Source organism: Hippocampus bargibanti, linkage group LG12 (genome assembly GCF_051943395.1).
Source record: "Hippocampus bargibanti isolate YZ-2025 linkage group LG12, ASM5194339v1, whole genome shotgun sequence".
NCBI classification, from domain to species: domain Eukaryota; kingdom Metazoa; phylum Chordata; class Actinopteri; order Syngnathiformes; family Syngnathidae; genus Hippocampus; species Hippocampus bargibanti.
Window position 1 is genome coordinate 17075001 of NC_142745.1, and position 22882 is coordinate 17097882.

The window sequence follows — 22882 nt, forward strand, 5'->3', positions numbered from 1 at the left end:
TCCAAAGTTCTGTCAGAATAATTTAGAGCCACTGTACACCACACAGAATCTCAGGAACATGCACAACAGCTGGCGAATGCCACAAAAGATGCAACACTCTCCACAACACAATCGTTTTTTTTTCTTCTTGTCCATCAGCAGCCACATTTAGAACAGCACCACTTGGTCCACATGAATAAATGCGTCTCACTTGATAGAACCCCCCCCCCCTCCCTCAGGCCCCTCTCTCCACCCACCCCACCATCACACACAAATGGCTTGGGCTGCAGGAGTATGGGAAATGCTTACATTGTTTCATGTGTTTTCAATTCTGGAAATTCTAATGTTTAATGTGTAACATGGGATGATTGCTGCTTTTCATTGGAGCTCAGCGGGGACAGGGACAGAATGAGGAGACAAAATTAGCCTGCCTTTCTGTTCTCGGTCCCGCTTTGCCACAATACAAAAAAAAAATGCATTGATGTGAGGATTATACTATTAGCGCCAGCCAGCGTTCTCATCAGCCGCGATAGCAGCCAGAGACGGCATATGCAGACTGTACCAGGGTGCTACTTTGTCTCTGATATTTTTTCGCATAGCCACCGGCTATTTTATATATTATGTTTCTTCATTTCCCGCCAAAATACGATTGCTCCATTTATATCACTGTGGTATTCACTTAGTTGTGATTATTTTAGCTTGCAACTCGTGTGTAGAACCGCCGTCAAATCATACTTAAAGATGATCATAATTTGCCATGTGGAATGTGTGGATGTGGCAAGTTGAGAGGATGGTTAATTAGTTAATTAGTTGGTTAAATTATAACTGCATTGATTTAGACAAGTAGGTCAGAGAGCACCTTATCCAGTTTGCTACGTTGTTACTTTACGTGATAGCCATATATTTAATTAGCTTGTTAGCCTGCTAGCTTTTAAGATGGCTAGCTTGGCCATTAGCGAATTGGTTATTTCAGTAGGCAGAGAGATAGCTTGCTAGTTTTGTCATTAGCAAGTTAGCTCATTCGCTGCCATTCAGGAACTTACTCGGGAATTGAAAATATGCCGTACAACATCATTCCTGAGTTTATTTGCGTTTTGCTTTTTTTTTTCTGAGTGAAATTGCAGATCAAGTCTATCTTGTGTGTGAATTGTATGTAATGTATTTCCCTCCTACGAGGGGGCAACAGTTACGCTTTGCTAAAAAAATGCAGCCTCCAATCGCCCCGTGAAGAGCAGGGAAGAGGCTGTGTTTTAATGGAGGAGAGAGCGGTAATCACGATCAAGAGTGTTTGTCACGATTATAAGCAGCCGACACTGATACAATATTGGACTGACAGCGTAGCTGCAACACGAAGTGAGGGTGATCTGTCGGGTGACTCGGAGCCAGATCTGAATTCCTCCAATAAGTGGCTGCCGTCGAGCTCGGTGACCTGCGACGCAGAAGCACGCCAGACAACCCACCCTGAAGTCTGGGTGCACATTCATTTGTGTTAGTTTTATTTTGTTTGCTCGGTGAATTCCTCCTGCAATACAGTGTTTTAGTCCAGGTGTTCAAAAAGCCCAGTTTGTCGAGTTATGTACCGTGACGTTGATCCTGTGACATCACAAGCGCACGTGATGCTACTGTTATGTCTCAAGCACATTGTTGATGCCTCTTTTTCCCTCTTTGATGCTGTGAGATGAAAATGGTACAGCATGCTGATGTTAGTATTTTTACAGATCCTGGTAAAAGTGGAGTATCCCCCCAACTCCCGCAGAGATTGCTAAAAGAAGCATCAGCCAAGCTAAAAAAACTACAGTATTGAACAGGCACACGCAAGCACGCACGCACACACACACACACACACACACGCATGCACACGCACACACACACACACACACACACACACACACACACACACACACACACACACACACACACACACACACACACACTCATGCATGCACACATGCAGACACACACACACACACGCATGCACACACCTGTTGAACCTCACGCACGCACTTGTAAATAGTTCAAACACGTGCACACATTTGTAAATACAGTGAGACCTCAACTTACGAACTTAATTGGTTCCCAGACAGAGTGTGTATGGCGAAAAGTGTGTATCTAAAAAAAAATCCCATAGGAAACCATTAAAATGGGAATAATATGTTCCCGGGTTTCCATGAAATATACCTTTCGACTAAATAAGCCTTAGAAATACACACAACATACCTTATTCTATGTATAATAAATGTGCTATTGTATTGTAATGAAAGAAATACACTGCATTGTATCATAAAGTCACTTTATTTACATTTGTGATGGTCATTGATGGCTTGATGGAATGGCGTTGGAGGTCGAAGGTCAAAGGGAATTGCTGTTTGTAAAGAGAGGCACATTACATGAGGACTGTAATTAAAGGAATAAACTGTGCTGTAAAATAATTTAAAGTTTTATTTACCTTTTTGATGGTCGTTGATGGCTTATGGAAGGAGAGTCACCTTCCATATATTCGGTCGTGTGCTTCCGCCGAAGATCACTCCGCCAGCCGTGGTGGGTGTGTATTATGAAAATAGAGTTTATTATAAGGGTTAATTTTCAGAAATTTGAAGTTTGTAAGACGAAAGTTTGTAAGATAAGGTGTTTGTAAGTTGAGATCTCACTGTAGATTGTTTTTTATCCTTTTATGGTTCTGAATCTGTTATAAATCTAAATAAATGTAGTTTTGTCATCAAAAGTCTTTTTGCTTTTGTTGTAAAGTAGTGGTTGGTGAGAGTGTAGCCAGACAGCATAGGTTGATGGTGTGTAGGATAACGCTGGCAGTGAGGAAGATGAAGAAACCAAAGGCTGAAGTGAGGACAAAATGGTGGATGTTGAAAAAGGAAGAGTGTTGCATGATATTTAGGAAGGAGGTAAGACAAGCACTGGGTGGGCAAGCGGTCCTTCCAGATGACTGGCAAACTACAGCAAACATTATCAGAGACACGGGTCGGAAAGTACTTGGTGTATCGAGTGGAAGAAAGGTAGATAAGGAGACTTGGTGGTGGAACGAAGAGGTGCAGGAGTGTATACAGAGAAAGAGGTTAGCAAAGAAGAAGTGGGACACTGAGAGGACGGACGAGAGTAGACAGCAGTACAAGGAGATGCAGCGCACGGTTAAAGTAAAGGTGGCAAAGGCCAAACAAGAGGCCTATGATGACTTGTATGCTCGGCTGGACAGCAAGGAAGGTGAGACTGATCTTTATAGGCTGGTGAGACAGAGAGACAAAGATGGTAAGGACCTGCAGCAGGTTCGGGTAATTAAGGATAGAGATGGCAATGTATTAATAGGTGCCAGTAGTGTGATGGCAAGATGGAAGGAGTACTTTGAAGAATTGATGAATGAGGAAAATGAGAAGGAACAAAGAGTAGAAGACGTGACTGTTGTGAACCAAGACGTAGCAAGCATTAGCAAGGATGAAGTGAGGAGGGCGCTGAAGAGGATGAAGGTGGGAAAGGCACTCGGGCCTGATGATTTACCAATCGAGGTATGGAAGTGTCTTGGAGAGGTGGCGGTGGTGTTCTTGACTGGGTTATTCAACAAGATCTTAGATGGTGAACATATGCCTGAAGAATGGAGACGAAGTGTACTCGTGCCCATTTTTAACAACAAAGGAGATGTGCAGAGTTGTACTAATTACAGAGGAATAAAGTTGATAAGCCATACAATGAAACTCTGGGAAAGAGTAGTTGAAGCTTGACTAAGAGCAGAAGTGAACATTTGTGAGCAGCAGTATGGCTTCATGCCAAAAAAAGAGTACGAAAGATGCAGTGTTTGCTTTAAGAATGCTGTCGATGAGAAGGTTTCTTCAGCCGTCATCTGTACAAAAGTGAAGGTTTCGGACGTTTCGCCTCCTATCCAAGAGGCTTCGTCAGCGAACTAAAGTCTGACTGGTCGTATCGGCCCCATTTATATATCCCTAATGTCCAGACCTGGTGGCGCCGGACACAGCTATGATAGGTCCCTACTCTCAGGTTGGGGGGGGGCGCGGGACCCCCCCCCTGTGGCCCCACTGATTGTTCCTAGGCTATTGTATGAAATACAATAGCCTGCCCAGGCAAAACAGGTTAGGCAACTTTCGCAATGCTGATGAGGGTCGTTATGCTGATGAGGTGATACCGGGGGGAGTGGGTGTAATAGGCCAATCGTTAGTCAGGAATGTAGGAACAATCAGTGGGGCCACAGGGGGGGGTCCCGCGCCCCCCCCAACCTGAGAGTAGGGACCTATCATAGCTGTGTCCGGCGCCACCAGGTCTGGACATTAGGGATATATAAATGGGGCCGATACGACCAGTCAGACTTTAGTTCGCTGACGAAGCCTCTTGGATAGGAGGCGAAACGTCCGAAACCTTCACTTTTGTACAGATGACGGCTGAAGAAACCTTCTCATCGATGGACCACTCCTGTACGACTGAGAGCTTACACAGATTTAAGAATGCTGATAGAGAAGTACAGAGAAGGTCAGAAGGAATTGCATTGTGTCTTTGTAGATCTGGAGAAAGCGTATGACAGGGTGCCCAGAGAAGAGCTGTGGCATTGCATGAGGAAGTCTGGAGTGACGGAAAAGTATGTCAGAGTGGTACAAGACATGTATCATGACTGTAAGACAGTTGTGAGGTGCGCTGTCGGTATGAATGAGGAATTCAAGGTGGAGGTGGGACTCCACCAGGGGTCAGCTCTGAGCCCCTTCTTGTTTGCTATGGTGATGGACAGGCTGACAGACGATGTTAGACAAGAATCTCCTTGGACCATGATGTTTGCAGATGACATTGTGATCTGCAGCAAGAGCAGGGAACAGGTGGCGGAGAAACTAGAGATGTTGAGATATGCCCTGGAAAGGAGAGGAATGAAGATCAGTCGCAGCAAGACGGAATATATGTGTGTGAATGAGAGGGATCCAAGTGCAAGCGTGATGCTACAGGGGAGAAGAGCTAAAGAAGGTGGAGGATTTTAAGTACTTGGGGTCAACTGTCCAGAGCAATGGAGAGTGTGGAAAAGAGGTGAAGAAACGTGTCCAGGCACGCTGGAGCGGCTGGAGAAAAATGTCGGGTGTGATGTGTGATAGAAGGGTTTCAGCTAGGATGAAAGGAAAAGTGTTTAAAACCGTGGTCAGACCAGCCATGATGTTTGGACTGGAGACAGTGCCACTGAAGAAAAGACAGGAAGCAGAGCTGGAGGTAGCAGAGCTGAAGATGTTGAGGTTTTCTTTGGGAATGACCAGGTTGGATAGGATCAGAGATGAGTACATTAGAGGGACAACTCATGTTAAAGGCTTTGCAGAGAAAGTGAGAGAGGCCAGACTGAGATGGTTTGGACATGTCCAGAGGAGAGACAGTGACTATATCGTGAGAAGGATGCTGAGTCTTGAACTGCCAGGCAGGAGACCGAGAGGAAGACCGAAGAGGAGGGTTTATGGATGTGGTCAAAGAGGACATGAAGGTAGCTGGTGTGAGAGAAGAGGATGCACAAAACCGGGATCGATGGAGGACACTGATTCGCTGTGGCGACCCCTGAGGGGAAAAGCCGAAAGGAAAAGAAGAAGAAGTTTCATAGAAGTAAACAACTGTCCAGGTGTTTGAGGTGTCACTAAAAGTTAAAAATATAGTCCTTGATCAGCTTTCTGCTTGAATTTGCTTCTCAGCAGAAAAAAAAGTCATTTTCTCGGCTTTTTGGCAAAAATGAGGCATTTGTTGAGAAACCGCTTGATTTCACAGCCGATATCTACAGAACCAAATCATCTAGGAATTTTTCTGATGAAAGAATAGAGGTATATAAGGTTTCTAATGCAGTGTTGAATGTTAATGTAGTTCGAAAACCCAAGATTCTGTGGGTCCTGCAATTGGTGTGAAAATGATGAAAAACCCCTGACACTTGAGTGGACACATTTTGCACATCGTCTGGCAGTGAATGAGTTAATTTGTCAACCTATTTAGTGACTTTTTTTTTGCTTCTTTTTTTTAATGTGTCAAATCTAACAGAAGAAAAAGCCTTATGTCATCAACGAATGCAACAAATTGCCGCCTTATTGTATGGCTGATGTCAATGTCGTGAGTGTCTTTCTACTGCAATGGCAGCTTTGGTACTCATGACTGGTTTGTTGACATTGTTTCATTTGTATTATTATTATTAGTTTTTATAAATCACAAATACGTGCACTGTCTGGTGACTGCTGATTTATTCACTAAAAATGTTCTCTAATCAATCAGGATATCAAGCCACCACCTGAAGGTAGCATGCTTCTCATTAAGATTATTGTTCTCTCATTTTCTCTCCATCTTCAACATTAAATTGGCTCTCACACAAACTCACAGGTACAGTTTCCATTCTTTTTAAGACCTGTGGACCACAAATACACACATTATGTGTGTGAGGGAGAGAGAGGGAGAGAGAGAGAGAGAGAGAGAGAGAGAGAGAGAGAGAGAGAGAGAGAGAGAGAGAGAGAGAGAGAGAGAGAGAGAGAGAGAGAGAGAGAGAGAGAAAGAGAGAGAGAGAGAGGGACAGAAAGAAAGAAAGAAAGAAAGAAAGAAAGAAAGAAAGAAAGAAAGAAAGAAAGAAAGAAAGAAAGAAAGAAAGAAAGAGATCGAGCGAGAGACTGGGCATGCTCTCTCAAGCCCTTCCTGTACATCATGCTTTGTGGAGACATTGGCCAAATGAATATACAAGAAGATGTCAAAGTAATTTCAAGTAGCTTTTGATTGTGCTAATTATGTCAAGCTCACACCTCCCACGTTGACATTTTAGCCCATTAAGAGCGCCGCCGCCCGAGTGCATGGGTTCTTGCTCCTGTGTGATCGAGTTTAAATGTCCTAATGAATAAAACAAACACCTCTGTCATTACGTGTTCCACATAAATCCAACATATTAGTGGAGCACTGGATGCAAACATTGGGAAACGTTGGTGTCTATTTTAAGACCATTTTAACAAGAAAAATAAATTTGAATGATGATAGCCAGAGTTAAACAGATTGGAATAAAATCTCAAAGGCACAATGAAGACCACATTCTCAATCATACATCGTTTAACTTCAAAACACCTCAGTGAGTCAAAGCATTGGCTCAGTCCCCAGTTGGCGACATTGTGGTTGTGGAGATGAATGTTTGTTTATCAATGTTTGCACCCTAAGACTGACTGCCGACTCGTCTAGGGTCTAATTTTACCCCAAAATCAGATGGGATAGGCTCCTGTAACCCACCACAGCCCTGATCAGGGTAAACAGCGTTGATGATGAATAGATGAGTACAAAAAAAAAGGCCTTCCCTACTTTCACCGTGTTTGATATGAAATCCATTTTTGTCTGCGCCGGGCCCCGGACTGTAAATTTCCGTGCTGGCAGCTCTGCACTCCTTTGTCAATGTCAGTGTTTTGACAATGTGTCCCGGCCAAAGTCCTGCGGCTCCACGCAGTCGCTGACTAACTCACGAAATCAAATGACCCTCTGTAGACAGCTGTGTTGATCCAAGTGAGAGGCCAACAGAAACGTTAGCGATGCAAGGCTCACAGGACCTGCTCTCTCATTCTTTTACCCTGTAGATAACCACACCATGGCCTCGCACTCGTCTGTGAGCATTCGGATTTTGGATGTGAACGACAATCCCCCTGAGCTGGCCACACCGAACGAAGCCTCCATATGTGAAGATGCCAAGGCGGGGCAGGTACAGTTTCCACTCTTTTTAAGACCTTCGCTTCCGGCAGCATGTTGGCAAAAATCTAAGCAATTGTTTGATTTATTCATGCAAAAGCAAAACATTTTCAAAAATGTCCTCTTCTATGCTGTTCTGTCACTTTCTTTGTTCCCATCATTGCGAACGTGTTTCTTGTGCAGCAAGTGTGTTTTGTTTTTCAGCGTATTTGAAGCTCGTTCATGATAACGATGATGCATTCACAATCAAGCTAAACACACAACTAAAAGAATCACACAGAACTAAAATTTAACGATGATGCATGTTTCGTTTTAAAAACATCACCAGATGCTAATGCTAATATCACTGGAAAATCCCATTGACATACATGCTCACGGGAAATTAGCATCAATTTTCAACAACTTTGGTCCAAAGCACACATTCTTCCCAATCTATAAAGGAAAGAGTGACATCAACATCACACGGACAAACACACAAAATGCTCTGGGCTAACTTTATTCTAATGTTCTAAATAAAGTGTTAATAAAAAGAAAATACACGCTGCTTCAAAATAATAAATAAATATTATAAATAAATACAAACAGCGCCACCACTATGTTAAATGGCGTATTTACATGTGTAATGAGGCTAAGGTCTGTCCACCTCTTGATCCGTGGGGTTTTAAATGCTTACATTTTCCGATTCCCCGCGCCACCCACCACACTCCCACACCCCCCTTTTTCAAACCTCCCCGCCGGAACAAGCCTGCATTAACCTTCAGCTTCTAATCACAACAGAGTTGATTAGACGTCCTGCACCAAAACCGTATTTTGCAAGCTCTTTGTGCGAATACACGGAAATGCCTACGTGGTTCCCGTAAGGGGAAACGGGATGGCGGGGTGCATAAAGGTTATTCGCATCAATTTTTACCTATCTGTTCTGGCTTTTATGGTGTTGTGGAGACGGGTGCGACTCCCGCTGCTGCCGCTGCTGGGATTGGATGAAAATGTATTTGCCTTTGGCCAAAGGCTTTCCAGCACTCATTTCAGTCTCTGGGGAATTCACAGGAGGCAGCCTGAAGGAAACAATCCTTTTTTCACGCCTCTCTCTTATTTTCAAAAGTTACGGGGGTTCCTATAATTCAAGGGCGAGGGATAGGTTGCGTCGGTAGAGCTCGTAGGCGTTCAGCGCAGAGGAAGTTGAAAAAAAGGGTACAAAGGGACGGCACAATACTGCAATTCCGTTGAAATCAATTGCCAATTTCTAATTTCACACCCGCGTAAGGTAGTTGGAATTCTAATCTCGATAGCGAGCATCAGTACGTGGCAAAATGACAGCCTCATGAGAGCGTGCAGATTTTTTTGCTAAATTTGCAATTGACAACAAAAAAAAAAGAATAATGATGAATGATAAATTGTTTTGTATTCATGGATTAAAAATATTTAGATTTTTTTTTCTTTGCATAGGCTAAAATAGGCGGCCACGTTCACAGGTCCCAGTGCAGTTTTTCTGAAGAAACCACACCTAGATGAGATCAATACAAACCAATTAAGAAACAGGAATGGCAGCTTTGAACTGTATCACTCAAGTAAAATTCAAAAGTGCTGAATGAATTCATAATGAACTAAATAACCTGAAAAAAATGTTACCAGTCGTTTTAAAATGGCTTTCCCAAATACTTTAAAATTGAAATGTTATCAACAAGACGATCTAAATGCTTATCTATCTATCTATCTATCTATCTATCTATCTATCTATCTATCTATCTATCTATCTATCTATCTATCTATCTATCTATCTATCTATCTATCTATCTATCTATCTATCTATCTATCTATCTATCTATCTATCTATCTATCTATCTATCTGCCTGCCTGCCTGCCTGCCTGCCTGCCTGCCTGCCTGCCTGTCTGTCTGTCTGTCTGTCTGTCTGTCTGTCTGTCTGTCTATCCGTCCATTCGTCCACCCATTCATCCATTCATCTATCCATCGATCATTCTATCCATCGACAGTATCCATCCATTCATCCATTTATCTATTGATCAAGACAGATAGAGAAATAGCTAGAGATAGATGACAGGCCAACATCCTTATTTAAATCTGATGGAATGGATTCATAAATGAAAGAAAATACTTCCTTTGCTTCAAGTCCAAGTCCAATTAATGCGGCGAGCTTCTCCTCTTTGTCTGACGCCACCCCGAGAACGTTCGCTCCTCTCCGTTCCATTTGGCTTGTGAAAAGCAAAAATAAATGAATCCACTCCACTTTTGCTGAGTGTCGAGCGTCTGAGTCCTGAGACGCTGGCAGAATCCATTAGAGCTCACACAACACCTGCTGTATTTCACATCAACGCAAAACGAATCAACTGTCAAATTGCCTGCAACGAGTTTCCAAATTTTCCACAGAAGGCTGCACCCAGCATCCACGTTGTTGCTGCAAATGGGCCGACATTGTCTCCTGGAGTGCGACACATTTTGCGGGTTTGCGGTCTTTGATGGTTTTATTAGGTGGGCTTTTTGTCAATGCTCTTGCAAAAAAGTCAGAGCCAATTGAGTGAGTTTAGGAGTAGTAAGTTCTACGTCATTCGGGTCAAGTACAGAGGTTACATTGAGGGGTGTTGGACTCCAAAAGTTGAAAATAGTTCATTGTAAAAGGTAGTCTTTGGTTGGCAGGATCTCAGGAGATTATTCTTTGTGCCTGAAATCTATTTGCCTCAAAGATGTTCTCATTCCAAGGCAAGAATTGTTTTGACTGACCGGTTGCTCTGCAGGATGGTCTTCCACGGCGCCCACCCATCCAAGTCATAATATAGGGTGACTCCATCAGAAAAGTTTGAAATGATAACGCTTTGGGGATTAAAGGTTCAGATCTCTGACTATCACAAAAAAATCCTGGTGCCTGTTTTTTTTCACATTGTCAAGTGAGATATCTTTGACTAAAAAAGCTTTCCAAGAATCAATGGGAGAAATGCTCACAAAACAATTTCCGTTCTTTTATGAAGTCACAAACAGCTCATTCACAGAAGAAAAACGGGAGCTCAACACGCAAGCAAAAGAGTGTTTTACTTGCTTGGATAAAGTTGAGCTGGTGAATCCCAAATTTCAAAAATTAACCCTAAAAACTGAACTGTATATATTTGTCCCAGATAAGACTAAAAGCCACAGAAGCTAATGGTTTCAAGGTTAACGAGACTGTTTGCGGAATTAGGCATTCTTACCTAGTGTAGCCTTCCATGTACCCTCTGAGACTTTTTGTAATTAATGGTTGTATAAATTGTAACTTGACTTTGTAGCGGTTCATTCTTTTAACCCCGCTACTCGAGATCCTATTGACAAAAGCCATCAGAAATGAATGACTCTTCATTATTTGATGGCAGGCATTTTATTCATTAGCTACCCAGCATGTCTCACCTCATATAGAAACGCCTTCCCTTCTTCTCGCAACCTTGATTGGTCAGAAGGGTCCCGAGCAGACGGGCTGGACTTTTGGGAAAGTCTTCCCCTCCAGCTTTCCAACCGAATGAGGAGATTTAAGAGGGTAATGAAATGGGAGCGGCGGATAGAAATCTAATTAGGTGATTGTGCTTGAGGGAGCGACACGAGCTGCTCGATAAACTCCCACACAACCCTCTTCCCGTATCTTGCTGCATGTGGCGAAATGACTCGTCGAACCAACCGTGTGATCTATAGATAGGAATCAATTTTTTCATCAAGTGGTTGCGCGAAATACAATCGTTTTGACGCAGGTACATATTTTAAGTAGTTGTATCAGCTACTAAAAATAAAATGTCACGGAATCCGAATGATTTTACACACTTGATGAAATAAAATTGACTCAATTAAAAAAAAAGTGTTTCGGTGTAGTTTTCTGATCATGTTTTATTGAAACACCGCAGGGAGATTTATGCAGCTCATTAAAATTTTCTTTGCGACCTTGCTCAGAATGGCGGTGGTTTTCCTCGCAGCAAGTTCATCGTCACCCACAGCCTTAAGAGGAATGCCCCTGCTGAGTATTCTGCCAATCATGGCTCACGCGATACATTGCTTCAGACATTAGTTTTCTGCTTACGGTGCCCCCGCTCCCACCCACTTTTTAACCAACCTGAAAGGCCTTTGGAGAATGATGAGAAGATGAGATCTGTTTTGGAGGAGACTTTTGCGCTTATATGTGTGACGGGTGTCACAACAGTAACTGTCTTGAGCTCCACGTTGCTGCCGTCTTAATAATACCAGACGCATGGTTGTGTCTTTTTATTTCTTTTATTTCTGCAACACAGTATGGCAGAAGGGATGGGTAAAGTTGCATGGGTTTCGTCTTGTGATTAACATGAGTCTCATCCAAGTAGTTCTGAATATGCAGAACATTGTAGATAACAAAACAGAATGAACAACGTGTAATCGCATAGTGGTTATTTACAGAAAAAGAGAATACAACACAAGTTCAGTGTTATTTACATGATGTCCCTGAACACATCACATTTGAGACGGTCGGTCGACGCGAACACGCGATGCACTGGATAATGGCGGCACAGTTCGACCCGCCACTAACACTCACGGCCAAATGAAACACGGCACAAGAAACTAAATACTATACAATAAAAATGAAACGAAACAATTGTTACCTGCAACACAGTATGGCAGAAGGGATGGGTAAAGTCACATGGGTTTCGTCTTGTGCTTAACTGCGCAACAGAAAAGCACTATGAAGCACATGTTTTTCAAAGTTCCACTCGACAAAACTTGAATTAAATAATGACACAAAAAGTAATCTGGACTCAAAAGGAACCGGGGAACTAATTAGATAACACTAGACCAGCTATGGGCAAACTACGGCCCGCGGGCCACATACGGCCCGTTAGTCTTTTTAATCCGGCCCGCCGAATTTATCCAAATTATAGTAAAAACAATGTCTGAAACGCGTGACAAAAAGGTAGCGGACAAAAGGGCAGACAACTCTGAAAAGTTGACTGCCCCGCTTTTCACAACATGAAACACGATACGATCGCAATAAAAAACAAATGGTAAAAAGTATTAATTTTTTATATTAATTAAGGCTGTACCTACCACTAATGTTACCTTGCTTAATTTACAGCAAATGTCCAAGGCTGCAGATTGCGCGGCAGTAGTCATTTGTCACTATGGTGCACAATGCAATGTTTGCATTGCTTGGTACGAGCCACTAAGCCTCTTTCATAACTCTCACGTACACTTTACAGTCACGGTTTGATATAAAAGTACGTCTTTTTTAGCGTCACACATGTTGTTAGCTTCTTTTGAATCTTTCTTCTGGGCTGGGGTTCTGTGCATCTATTTTGGAAAATGATAGGCAAATGCACAACCTTACAACGCTTGCGAAAGTCCGGAAGAAAGAAGCAGACTTCTGATTGGCTGCCGTGCCGAGTATGCAAATTTCAACTGCAGGTAGCCTATGTCTGTGTGCTTGGCGACGGTACACGTGTACTGTTTGCACGTGAAGGCGAGGGCGTCCGTGGCGAGTTCATAGAGCGCGCGGTCAGGACAAACCATCTATGATTTTGCGGAATTTAACACAAGTAGGTATTATTGAGCTTGAATATTTCGTTGTGTAATAATATGTTTTGAATGTTGAAAGTGATTAAATTTTTCAATAAATGTTGATTTCTTAACTTTGCCCCTTCGATTGAAACTTATTAAAAACAGACTCAATCTTGATAAATCACAGTGCATATGTTATTTTAATCTATTTCCATTTCCTCCTAAGTATCTGCGAAATAGTCTGTAAATGCCATATCTTGCATATTCCTTGAGACAAATTTATTAATTGATCAGGGATATTTTTCACATTTGAAAGACAGTTGATAAATTGGGTTGTAGTGTTCTTACTGTGCTGTGCTGTGGTTTGTACACACTACATTTAAAGGACAACCGGCACCATTTTTTTTTGTTTCCTACTGAGATCAGAAAAACGTTTTATACCATCTAAAATACCCAAAACACACAGGCTGATATTTTTGGTCTAATGAAAAAATGACTTCAAAATGAATCCGGAAATGGCGAGTTTCAGAAGGTCCCACTCCCTTGTTCGTGACGTCACTCCAAGATGTCTTGCCTTACTCGAGAATCAAAACAATGGCTTCAGATTCGGAGAAGATGCTTTCTTGTTACTCATCCAGTTATGAATATGATTCAAATAGTTCTGAAGAGGAAAGCATAAATGTTTGCAATTGATTCAAGGAGTCCTCCCATTTCAATTCGAGCTGTCAATGACAGCACCCAGAAAATGCAGAAAATGGCGCCCAAGCTCCGTTGGAAATGGGCTGATTTGTCTGCTGGGAATTTGTGTCAACTAGTATCAAATAGTAGTCTTGGTGCAACACACAACGATTCACCATCGCGTGATTTATGTGTTTTCCTTCTAATTTTAATTGCCATCAACACGAAGTTTTCAGACCAAACAAAGTACCGCAAAATGCATTGTGTGTCGCTTTCTCGGTCAGGGGCATTCCAAACGTGACGTCACATGGGGATCGTCATCAACTCGAAAACAAGACTTCATGAATATTCAGCGCGAGTTTTAAAACGTAAACTACAGCTATATGCGGTGAAATCTTATTAAAATACGCTCAGTCAAAGTCATTTGAAGTGATTTTACAAATTATGGACACAACTTTTCCGGAGGTGTCGGTTGTCCTTTAATGCTTTAGGTTTAGTATTTCCGGCCCAAACACTCCCTCCAAATGCTCCTGGCCCGGCCCCTCTGTCAAATTTTAGAACCCATTGCGGCCCGCGAGTCAAAAAGTTTGCCCACCCCTGCACTAGACAGTACAAAAGGGGAAACAAAATAAGATATTGTCATGAAAATGCGCGTTGATCCAGACCATCAGAGGAATGTGACTCACCATAAATCTCGTCCAAGTAGTTATGAAAACTATGGACGGGACTTAGTGCCACACTGTGCGCCGTTGCGTCACTTCCGTCATAATTTAATAATCTTAGTGCACAACTCCGTTACATATGAGAGGTGTTGGAGTTTTGTTTGTTTTTTTGCGTGAGAGAACACACAGACACCCAAAAAATGTCTTGCAGTGTGAGACATTCACATTTGTGAACATGTTTTCCAAACTTTTTCATAAGAGAAGGGTTGTTGGCTGCGTAGTGGTCCGCAAAGCGGGTTGTAACGCAGCTGGCGCGGAATCACTTACCATTAAGTCATCAATCGCACTTGCCCTCTGGTTAAATGCCAATCCGTTCAGTCTTCTGGGAAAGGTTCCGGCTTAGTGAAACGTCAGACAGTGTATTTCAGTCATCTCTGTTGCAGAAATCAACCAACTTGGCATGTTCAGATGGGTAGACAAAAAAAAAGACAAGAGGAGGCTGTAAGTGGTGGCGATAGTCAAACACAGAGCATCTGGAAATGGCTTGACAGCGATCGTCCTTCACTTTGGTTGTTCTTCATGATACCATAAACAACAAATGCGTATTTAACCATTGTGCGAAATGGGAATGGCGATGAACAAGGTGTTGGCTTGCACTGTCGAGCATCAGCAAGATTTAGAAATGCATATTGTATATGTATTATGTATTATATTGTAAGTGACACCTGCTTAGCAACGTGGTGACAAGGTCCAGTCCTTGAGAGCCACTCTTGGACATGTTTTGGATGTTTCACGCTCCCAACAGACTCCATTCGTATTATCAAAATCAATATCTCAATATCAGACTTCTCAGAGCTTACCGGCAGCCGATCATTTGCATCAGGTGTGTTGGAGGATGTAAGATATCGAAAGCATACAGTGTAGGGACCCCCGAGGACCAGTTTCACATACCTGTGGATTTGCTTGTACCTCTGTCGTCTTGGAGCTTCCTGTGGCTTGGCAGCTTAGTTGATTGTGTGAGTATGTGTGTGTGTGTGTGTGTGTGTGTGTGTGTGTGTGTGTGTGTGTGTGTGTGTGTGTGTGTGTGTGTGCGTGTGTGCGTGTGTGTGTGTGTGTGTGTGTGTGTGTGTGTGTGTGTGTGTGTGTGTGCGTGTGTGCGTGTGTGTGTGTGTGTGTGTGTGTGTGTGTGTGTGTGTGTGTGTGTGTGTGTGTGTGTGTGTGTATGTGTGCGTGTGTGTGTGTGTGTGTGTGCGTGCGTGCGTGCGTGCGTGTGTGTGCATGTGTTTTTGTCCATTCTCAATTGAAGTTTAGAAATAGTTTGAAATTTTTAAAACGGATATCCAGCCGTGCTTTTATTTTAGTTTTTGCACTTGTGTACTACTGTTTTCTTTGTTTTGGCACATGTGTTTGTGTTTGTGGCCATCTATTCAATGTGATCCCCGCAGAGGATCAGATGATGTCTGCGGAGAAGAAGGATGTATTGTTGACCAGCCTCTCCGGGAATGTTTTGATTTGTCTGTTCAGCTCCCCGCAAATTGCATCTCACCTCATTGTGTCCACGCAGAGTTCTCCAAATTGGATCACAGTAGAGTTTTATCTTTGAAACGGGATCAGTCTTCTTATAGAAGATTGTCGGACGACACCCCGGCCGAGTTTTGTGCCTTTCATTTTCTCTGTCCCGGTTGCGTTTTGCTTCTCTCTTTAGTGAATATGGCAGCCCGAGTTTAAATTGCCGGGAGGGAGGCCTTTTTAGTGAGACTTTATAAGGGTTTGGGTTGTATCAGAGTTTAGGCCACGTCTATATATAGATATTATATATATATAGATATATAGATATATAGATATATAGATATGGATATTTCTCAGGGAATCTGCCTTATAAATATATTTATAAGGCAGATTCCCTGAGAAATATGTGACTGACTTTTGACCTCCTCAGTTTCACTTTCACCGAAAATCTATGAACCCTAAAATCAATTCAAGCTTCATTCAAGTTGATTTTAAAATGTGTGGGCTCTGTTCACTCTGTACGGATCCAACGATTATATGGCTCTCGCCTATCTCACACATCGTTTCATCTTCCGCATGTCCTCTCTGCAGATAATTCACACTATCAGTGTGGTGGACAAAGACGAGCCACAGACTGGTCATCACTTCTACTTCACTTTAGCGCCAGAAGCCTCAGGCAATCGACACTTTGACCTGTGGGACATCAAAGGTGAGTGTGTGAAGCACCTTTTTGGCGTTTGCCAGACCTTCCCAAAGTGTTTTAATACTTGCAAACAGTTTTTTGTCCACATCTTTGCGACCTTGACGAACTCTGCTGAGAAAATCAATCGATATCTATAAATTTTCAAGGTGCGCATCTCGACATGCTTGACTTTTGTGACAGACTCTCTCTTGGGCTGTTTATCATAATGAGCATATTTCACACTCTTTTCCAATCCCAATCAAAGCTATATTAGTAGAAAGTGAAAATGCAACAAGCCAGTGAGAACATAAATATGGATGGGCTTGTGATTGGCTTTAATGAAGATGACACCAAAATGAGTCTGCCACCATTTTTTTTATTTTTGATGAGTTGTGCATCATTATTTTGATTGGCGGGTTTAAGAAGTGCATCATCCGACAATACCGCAACATGCGGTTTGCCTGATCGTAGATGCGACTCTTTTTGTCGAAATTGATGCCGCTTGCGGGCTTTTGGATTTGAATTCTTCAGCTTTTCATTTCAGGCCCAACTACATGTCTACAAACCATTGAAGAGTCAATTTTACATAACACGGGTCTGTTGGTTGTTCCCGTTGGAGTCATAATGTCCCAGTTCTCCATGTTGTTCCGTGTAAAAGGTAGCATAGCACGATGTCCCAGATGACAACAACTATTCTCCCTAACAATTATGACTGACAACTCGACTCAATAAACACAAGAAACCATAATATCCAATGATTGACCTTTTGCCAACTTCAGACGAGGCGTCGTTTATCGCCGCACATCCATTTTGCCCGCTTTGCCTTGTCCCCTATCAGAAAATAAGAAAGAAAAAAAAAAAACATGTGGGCAGATTCTCGATTAAAGATGCGGATTTAAGCCAACGTGACACACGGCAAAATCAAGATTTATATGACATCGGGAAAATGTCACGGGAGCAGCCTGAGCTATGGAGAAATGTCACCGCGCTGGCTGAGGCAGCAAGCGAGGCCTGCTGCTGCCTTAGCGTGAAACTTTGCGCACGAACAAATGGGCAGGAAGATGCATGCCTCAAGCTTCCTCCAGCTGTGTATGCACGCATGCACACACATTCATACATACATGGACACATCAATCAGCGTGTGTAATTTCCGCTGTGCTAGCGTGACTAGGTGTGTATGTGTGTGATTTAGCATATGCAAAGGTCGCAGGCAGTGCCGACCCAGCGGACATGTTTGTTTACATTCTATATGGGGTAGGCCACGGAAGGTAATCAAAAAACACCCACGCTACAGTGAACCTTGTATACCTAAAAGTGTTTGTGTGGGTACGGAGAGGGGGGTGCGAAACCACACGCAGACTTTGTAATCCTCCCACCCGTTCTCGTTATTGGCTTCTCCCGTGTCTCCTCTGGTGGACACATTTGTCAACCTGTCACTTTCAATCTGTCGCATCGTCTCCTCGTCATGCCGTCTTGCGGGCCTCTGCTCACGCTATGATGAAGAGAACAGAAAAGAAGAAAAGAGAGGAGATCCTCCTCCCGACCCAGCCTACCTATTACCAAACACCGTTGCACTGATCAACACCTGTAATGCTGTCAGTGGTTGTCAGGGAAAGCAACTATCAGCATCACAAACTTTTGCTTGATTCTTGCCAGGACCCTTATGGCAATGCGAATGATTTTCAGTTTGCTGAAATTAAATTATTTAAATTTTTTAGTGTTCCAAGTTGCTAACCTGTCATGCATGAGCAGTTTTTCTGTCATTGGTTATCTTGCGCAATTTCTCTCATCCCACCCTTCAAAAGAGCCTCGACTGAATTTGATGTGGAGTTATTTAAAAATCTTCAGCTAATACTTATATAATTTTCAAGTGTAAATGGAACATAAACTGATAGACTATATTTTAAATAGGTTGGCACTGTGGTTAACATGTCCACCTCAGTAAAAAATGTCCAGGGTTAGTTTGATTTCCTGCATTACAGCTGTGTCATTTGCATGTCCTTCTGTGCCTGCGTGGGTTTTCTTCTGGTACTCCGATTTCTTCCTGCATTCCACAACATGCATGACATTTTAATGGAAGACTGTAAATATTTCATGGGTCTGACTGTGTGCTCAAACGGTTGTTCATAAATGTGTGCCCTGCGATTGGCTGGCAACCAGTTCATGGTGTACAACCTACGCCAACCTATGATCCTAAATCAGCTATAATAGGCCCTGGCAGGCCCATCACCCTAGTGACCATAAACAGATTGCAAAATAGATGGATAATGGATGAATGGACAGATGGATGTGCACTAGCATAAAAAGAGAGATTGTCTTAGTCGAATGCCAGGGGATCACTGGTGCAGCATGCATGGATAATGGTGATGTACGTTCGGGAAGATGGATTGCTCGATATCTCCTATGCAAGTATGGCCACCGAGCTGCTCCGACTCTCTTTGTCAAAGCCTCCGCAGGATTTCTCATCCATCCATCTCCGTCTGCAAGTCGGGCTTCTTACATAAAGCCCTAATGTTTAATTTCTGTTTGTTCTGATCATTTTCTCCCTGCGCGTTCATGTTTGTTTATAATAGGGTGATGGAGGAGTGAACAAAGGATAAATGTTGCAAAACTTAAATTTCCATTCAAACATTGTCACCACAGTTGTCATAGCAACTCTTGCCCACCTGCAAAATGGGTCTCATATGCTTTGGCTGCTATACTCGCAAGAGTCTTCGCCGGGCACGTTACGTTGACATAGTGTCAAATGGCGATCAAAACGCATCCTATGTCCCCTCTCGCCCAACCCAGACACCACCGCCGGCGTCCGTACGCAGCGGTCGGGTTTCAGCCGCCATGAGCAGAACATCTACTTCCTTCCCATCCTGGTGGGCGACAGCGGTCCTCCTTCGCTCAGCTCCACGGGCACCCTGACCATTCACATCTGCAGCTGTGATACAGGTGAGCACCATTAGCGGCAATCATCATCACAATCAGCGTCATCTGCTCCAAAAAGGTCGCTTGGGTTGTTTTGCTCTTTGCTTCATTGCTTGTATTGCTTGTATTGCTTTGTTTGCCCAAAAACGCAAGGCAAGGCCGCAGAGCGACTGCTAGCTTGACTCTGGATGCCTTTAATCGTTGTCCGCTGAAGTGACTCATCTCTTTGCCTCGCTGTAATGTGTTGTTGTTTACCCCCCCCCCCCCCCCCCACCATTTTCTTCTTAAACAGCGGGAACCATCCAGTCCTGCAACGCCACAGCCTACGTCATGAGCGCAGCCCTGAGCCCAGGGGCACTTATCGCACTGCTGGTGTGCATGCTCATCCTCATAGGTAAGCCGGCAGAGGTCACTCATGAATAGGTGGCTTGTCTCGGAGGATAAATGTGTGGCTAACAGGATGGGTAAGCGCATTTCATGAGGCCCTCGAGCGTCGGTCAGGCCAACGAGCCCCCAGGGGGCACTGGACTTGATCAGGGGGGTACGCACCGTCGACTCAATTTTCAGTGTCTGAACTGAGTTCCCCACACATGACAAATCGTGTGTGTGATTGGATACCCCTGAACACATCATACCACATGATCATCTTTGAATGTAATTTCAAAAATGATCCAACCAATTAATTGGTCCTTAACTGACTTGGATCAAAGTGGGGGAGGGTTTGAATTTGACTTTATTTTCTATATCATGGGTGTCAAACTCGTTTTTTGCAGCAAGCCACATTGTGGTTACAGTTTCCTCTCAGGGGCCGTTCTGAATTTGGGGAAGTCATTAGGATGTTTCATACCCTCCACATATTACAGCTCATGAAATCAGCTCACATATCAGCTCATGAAACACAACTTGAAAAATGGGTACACGTGAATATATTACTATATTCTGTTTGTGTCTTCTCGGTTTTTCAAGGGCAACCTAGTCTTTTTGGTTTGTTGTTGATTTTCTCCCCCAAAATTTCCCCCATTGACTCTTTGCTGTGTTGCAATATGCAGCAGACGCTCCCACAAGGACATAAAATTCAAAGCTTGTGATATTTATGGCTGCTGCAAAAACGTTGAAATGCTTAGATAGCAATAAATAATAAATTTGCTTTTCAAGTGCTACTTTTATCTTTCAGAACGCAAGCAGGATGTGCTTAGTTAAGGGGCAACTCTTTACACTTCCAAAATAAAAGCACCAAAAGCACTGCTTATGCAAAACCCCACGGGTATAACCATTCAAGCACCGGCGTAACACTTTATCCAAAAATCGACTGAATCAACTGCATCATTGCAAACTTTGAAGCGATGTCTTCTTTGTGTATTTACAAAGATGGTGTGGGTGTTGCACTGGCTCCTGGTGGCCATTAGAAGGAACAGTACAATGTCGCGTTATCTGTATTCTGTTCCAAACGCATGTTTGACGCAAAGATCGGAGATGTTCAGCGTTGTCCCGTGTGAACTTTTCATGAATCATCTTCAATAAAGAAGCGAGCGCACGGCACCACCGAAATGATGGTTGACGCGACACTCCCTACTGCTTTGCCAGTGTGACTCACACCGCGATCCGTGTCTTGTAAAAAAAAAAAAAAAAAAAAAGCTTGTCCTAATGAGACATGTTATGAATTTAGCTCCATTAAGCGGAACATCTTCGATGGAGCAGAGCATCACTTATTCATCAACTTCTTAAAAGCATATACAAACATGACGCATATGCATCCTCTGCCAGCTATTAAAGGCAACTTTGTGTTGTGTGCCGTCAGTCACAAAAAATAAAAAGCATGATAAGCCTTGGGGGGTTTGATACAAAGCACATGCACAAATGGAGCACCTTGAGATGAGCCCCCCTTGAGTAGTTTCTGCTATTTTGAAAGTGCTATTAATTGGCACCGTAGCGTTTTAGCAACAGCGGACAACGTATACAGGGCATTACATTCAGCGGAGGCACTCCAGAATGAGCAGGGTTCAATTTTTTTTTTCACGGTGGGGCTGTTTGGCCGTGTAGTTTGATGTTCTTCTGCCGAAAACTAGTTTGTATGCCAGTATTATATTCTTGCGAATTTAATGTCCGTCAGGTGAAAGGTTCGGGTGCTATAGCGTTCGATACCTCAGTTTACGAACGTTTTCTTTTAACCATCTAAAATAAAATATTAACAGACGAAGCTTGGAACAGCCATTTACACAAATTTTTGAATATAAATTAATTTGACAATATTTGGCAAGCGACAGCAACGTTGAGTAATATACAATATGCATGTGCCTTTTTCCTTTCAACACATACTGTTTTCGGAAGGGGTGAAACGATTTTAAATGTCATTCCAAATATTTTTAAGATTCTATAAATGACTGCTATCCAACCAGTCTCTCGCCCCATATCAACTGTGATGGGCTTCCTGTTACCAAAGAGCCTAATGTAGACATGCTCAATAGAAAATGGATGGATGAATTACTCTCTTCACGCGCGCCCGATTGCAGCGTGTAACCCGTCAACACACACACAGCAGGCACCCCCCTCAGGTGGGACCACCTCTCTGTTACATCAATTGTTGGCGCAAAATGAAAGCAAATTCTCTCCTAATTACTTCATAAACAATCGGTTTCTCCATTCGTACATTGAAAGGGCCCGGCGTGATGAATCCACGCCGACGACGCCTCGGCATCTGTGTGCCTCCAGTCCAATTAACTCCCCATCTGCTGGAGATGAACTTCCGGGATCCCGGGGCAAGTTATTATTCTTGTCAGCAGTGCTTATCGCGACATCTGCACACGCGCTCAGGAAGCATGTGAGGCTCTGCGCGAAGGAGTTGCGCAAGGTCCGTGCCATTCCGAATCTTTGCAACCGCTTTGTGGGACTTCCTGGGGAAGTTAAGACGGGAAAACCAGAAAAGAATGTTTGCAAAATCAGGCAATTCAAAGTACATTGATTTTACTTTTAGAAAGTTTGATCAAGTTTCAGGGCTTTGCCAGAACAATTCAGAAAGAATAAATATATACTGAAAGGATACTCAAGTCACATGACCACCCAAGTTACTTTTAAAATGTAATGTTATTAGTTTTCAGCATTTAAAATAAATGTATTCTGGAATGTAATATATTATATATTACTTTTTAAATATGTAAAAAATATGTATTTATTTGTATTTATTTATTTATTTATTTATTGACATGTTTATTTATGTATTTGTTTGTTTATTTATAGATTTATTGATGGTTTATTTTATTTTTGTTGATTATTGTTTACCTTTTTAATGTACAATTGATT

General features: G+C 42.8%; 1 protein-coding gene and 1 long non-coding RNA gene across 8 annotated transcripts in view; one reads left to right on the plus strand and one right to left on the minus strand.

Moving 5' to 3' along the window:
* cdh22 (cadherin 22) overlaps positions 1-22882 on the plus strand; it is a 200453-nt gene that overhangs the window by 161716 nt on the left and 15855 nt on the right. For all 7 annotated transcript variants that reach the window (XM_089009500.1, XM_089009502.1, XM_089009505.1 and 4 more), the window contains 4 exons: positions 7536-7657; positions 16579-16696; positions 19460-19609; positions 19878-19979. In XM_089009500.1, coding sequence (XP_088865626.1) covers positions 7536-7657; positions 16579-16696; positions 19460-19609; positions 19878-19979 — 492 coding nt within the window. The remainder of the gene's footprint in view (positions 1-7535; positions 7658-16578; positions 16697-19459; positions 19610-19877; positions 19980-22882) is intronic.
* Positions 1-22882, minus strand: part of LOC148890742 (uncharacterized) — a 219077-nt gene that overhangs the window by 144048 nt on the left and 52147 nt on the right. The window lies entirely within an intron of this gene.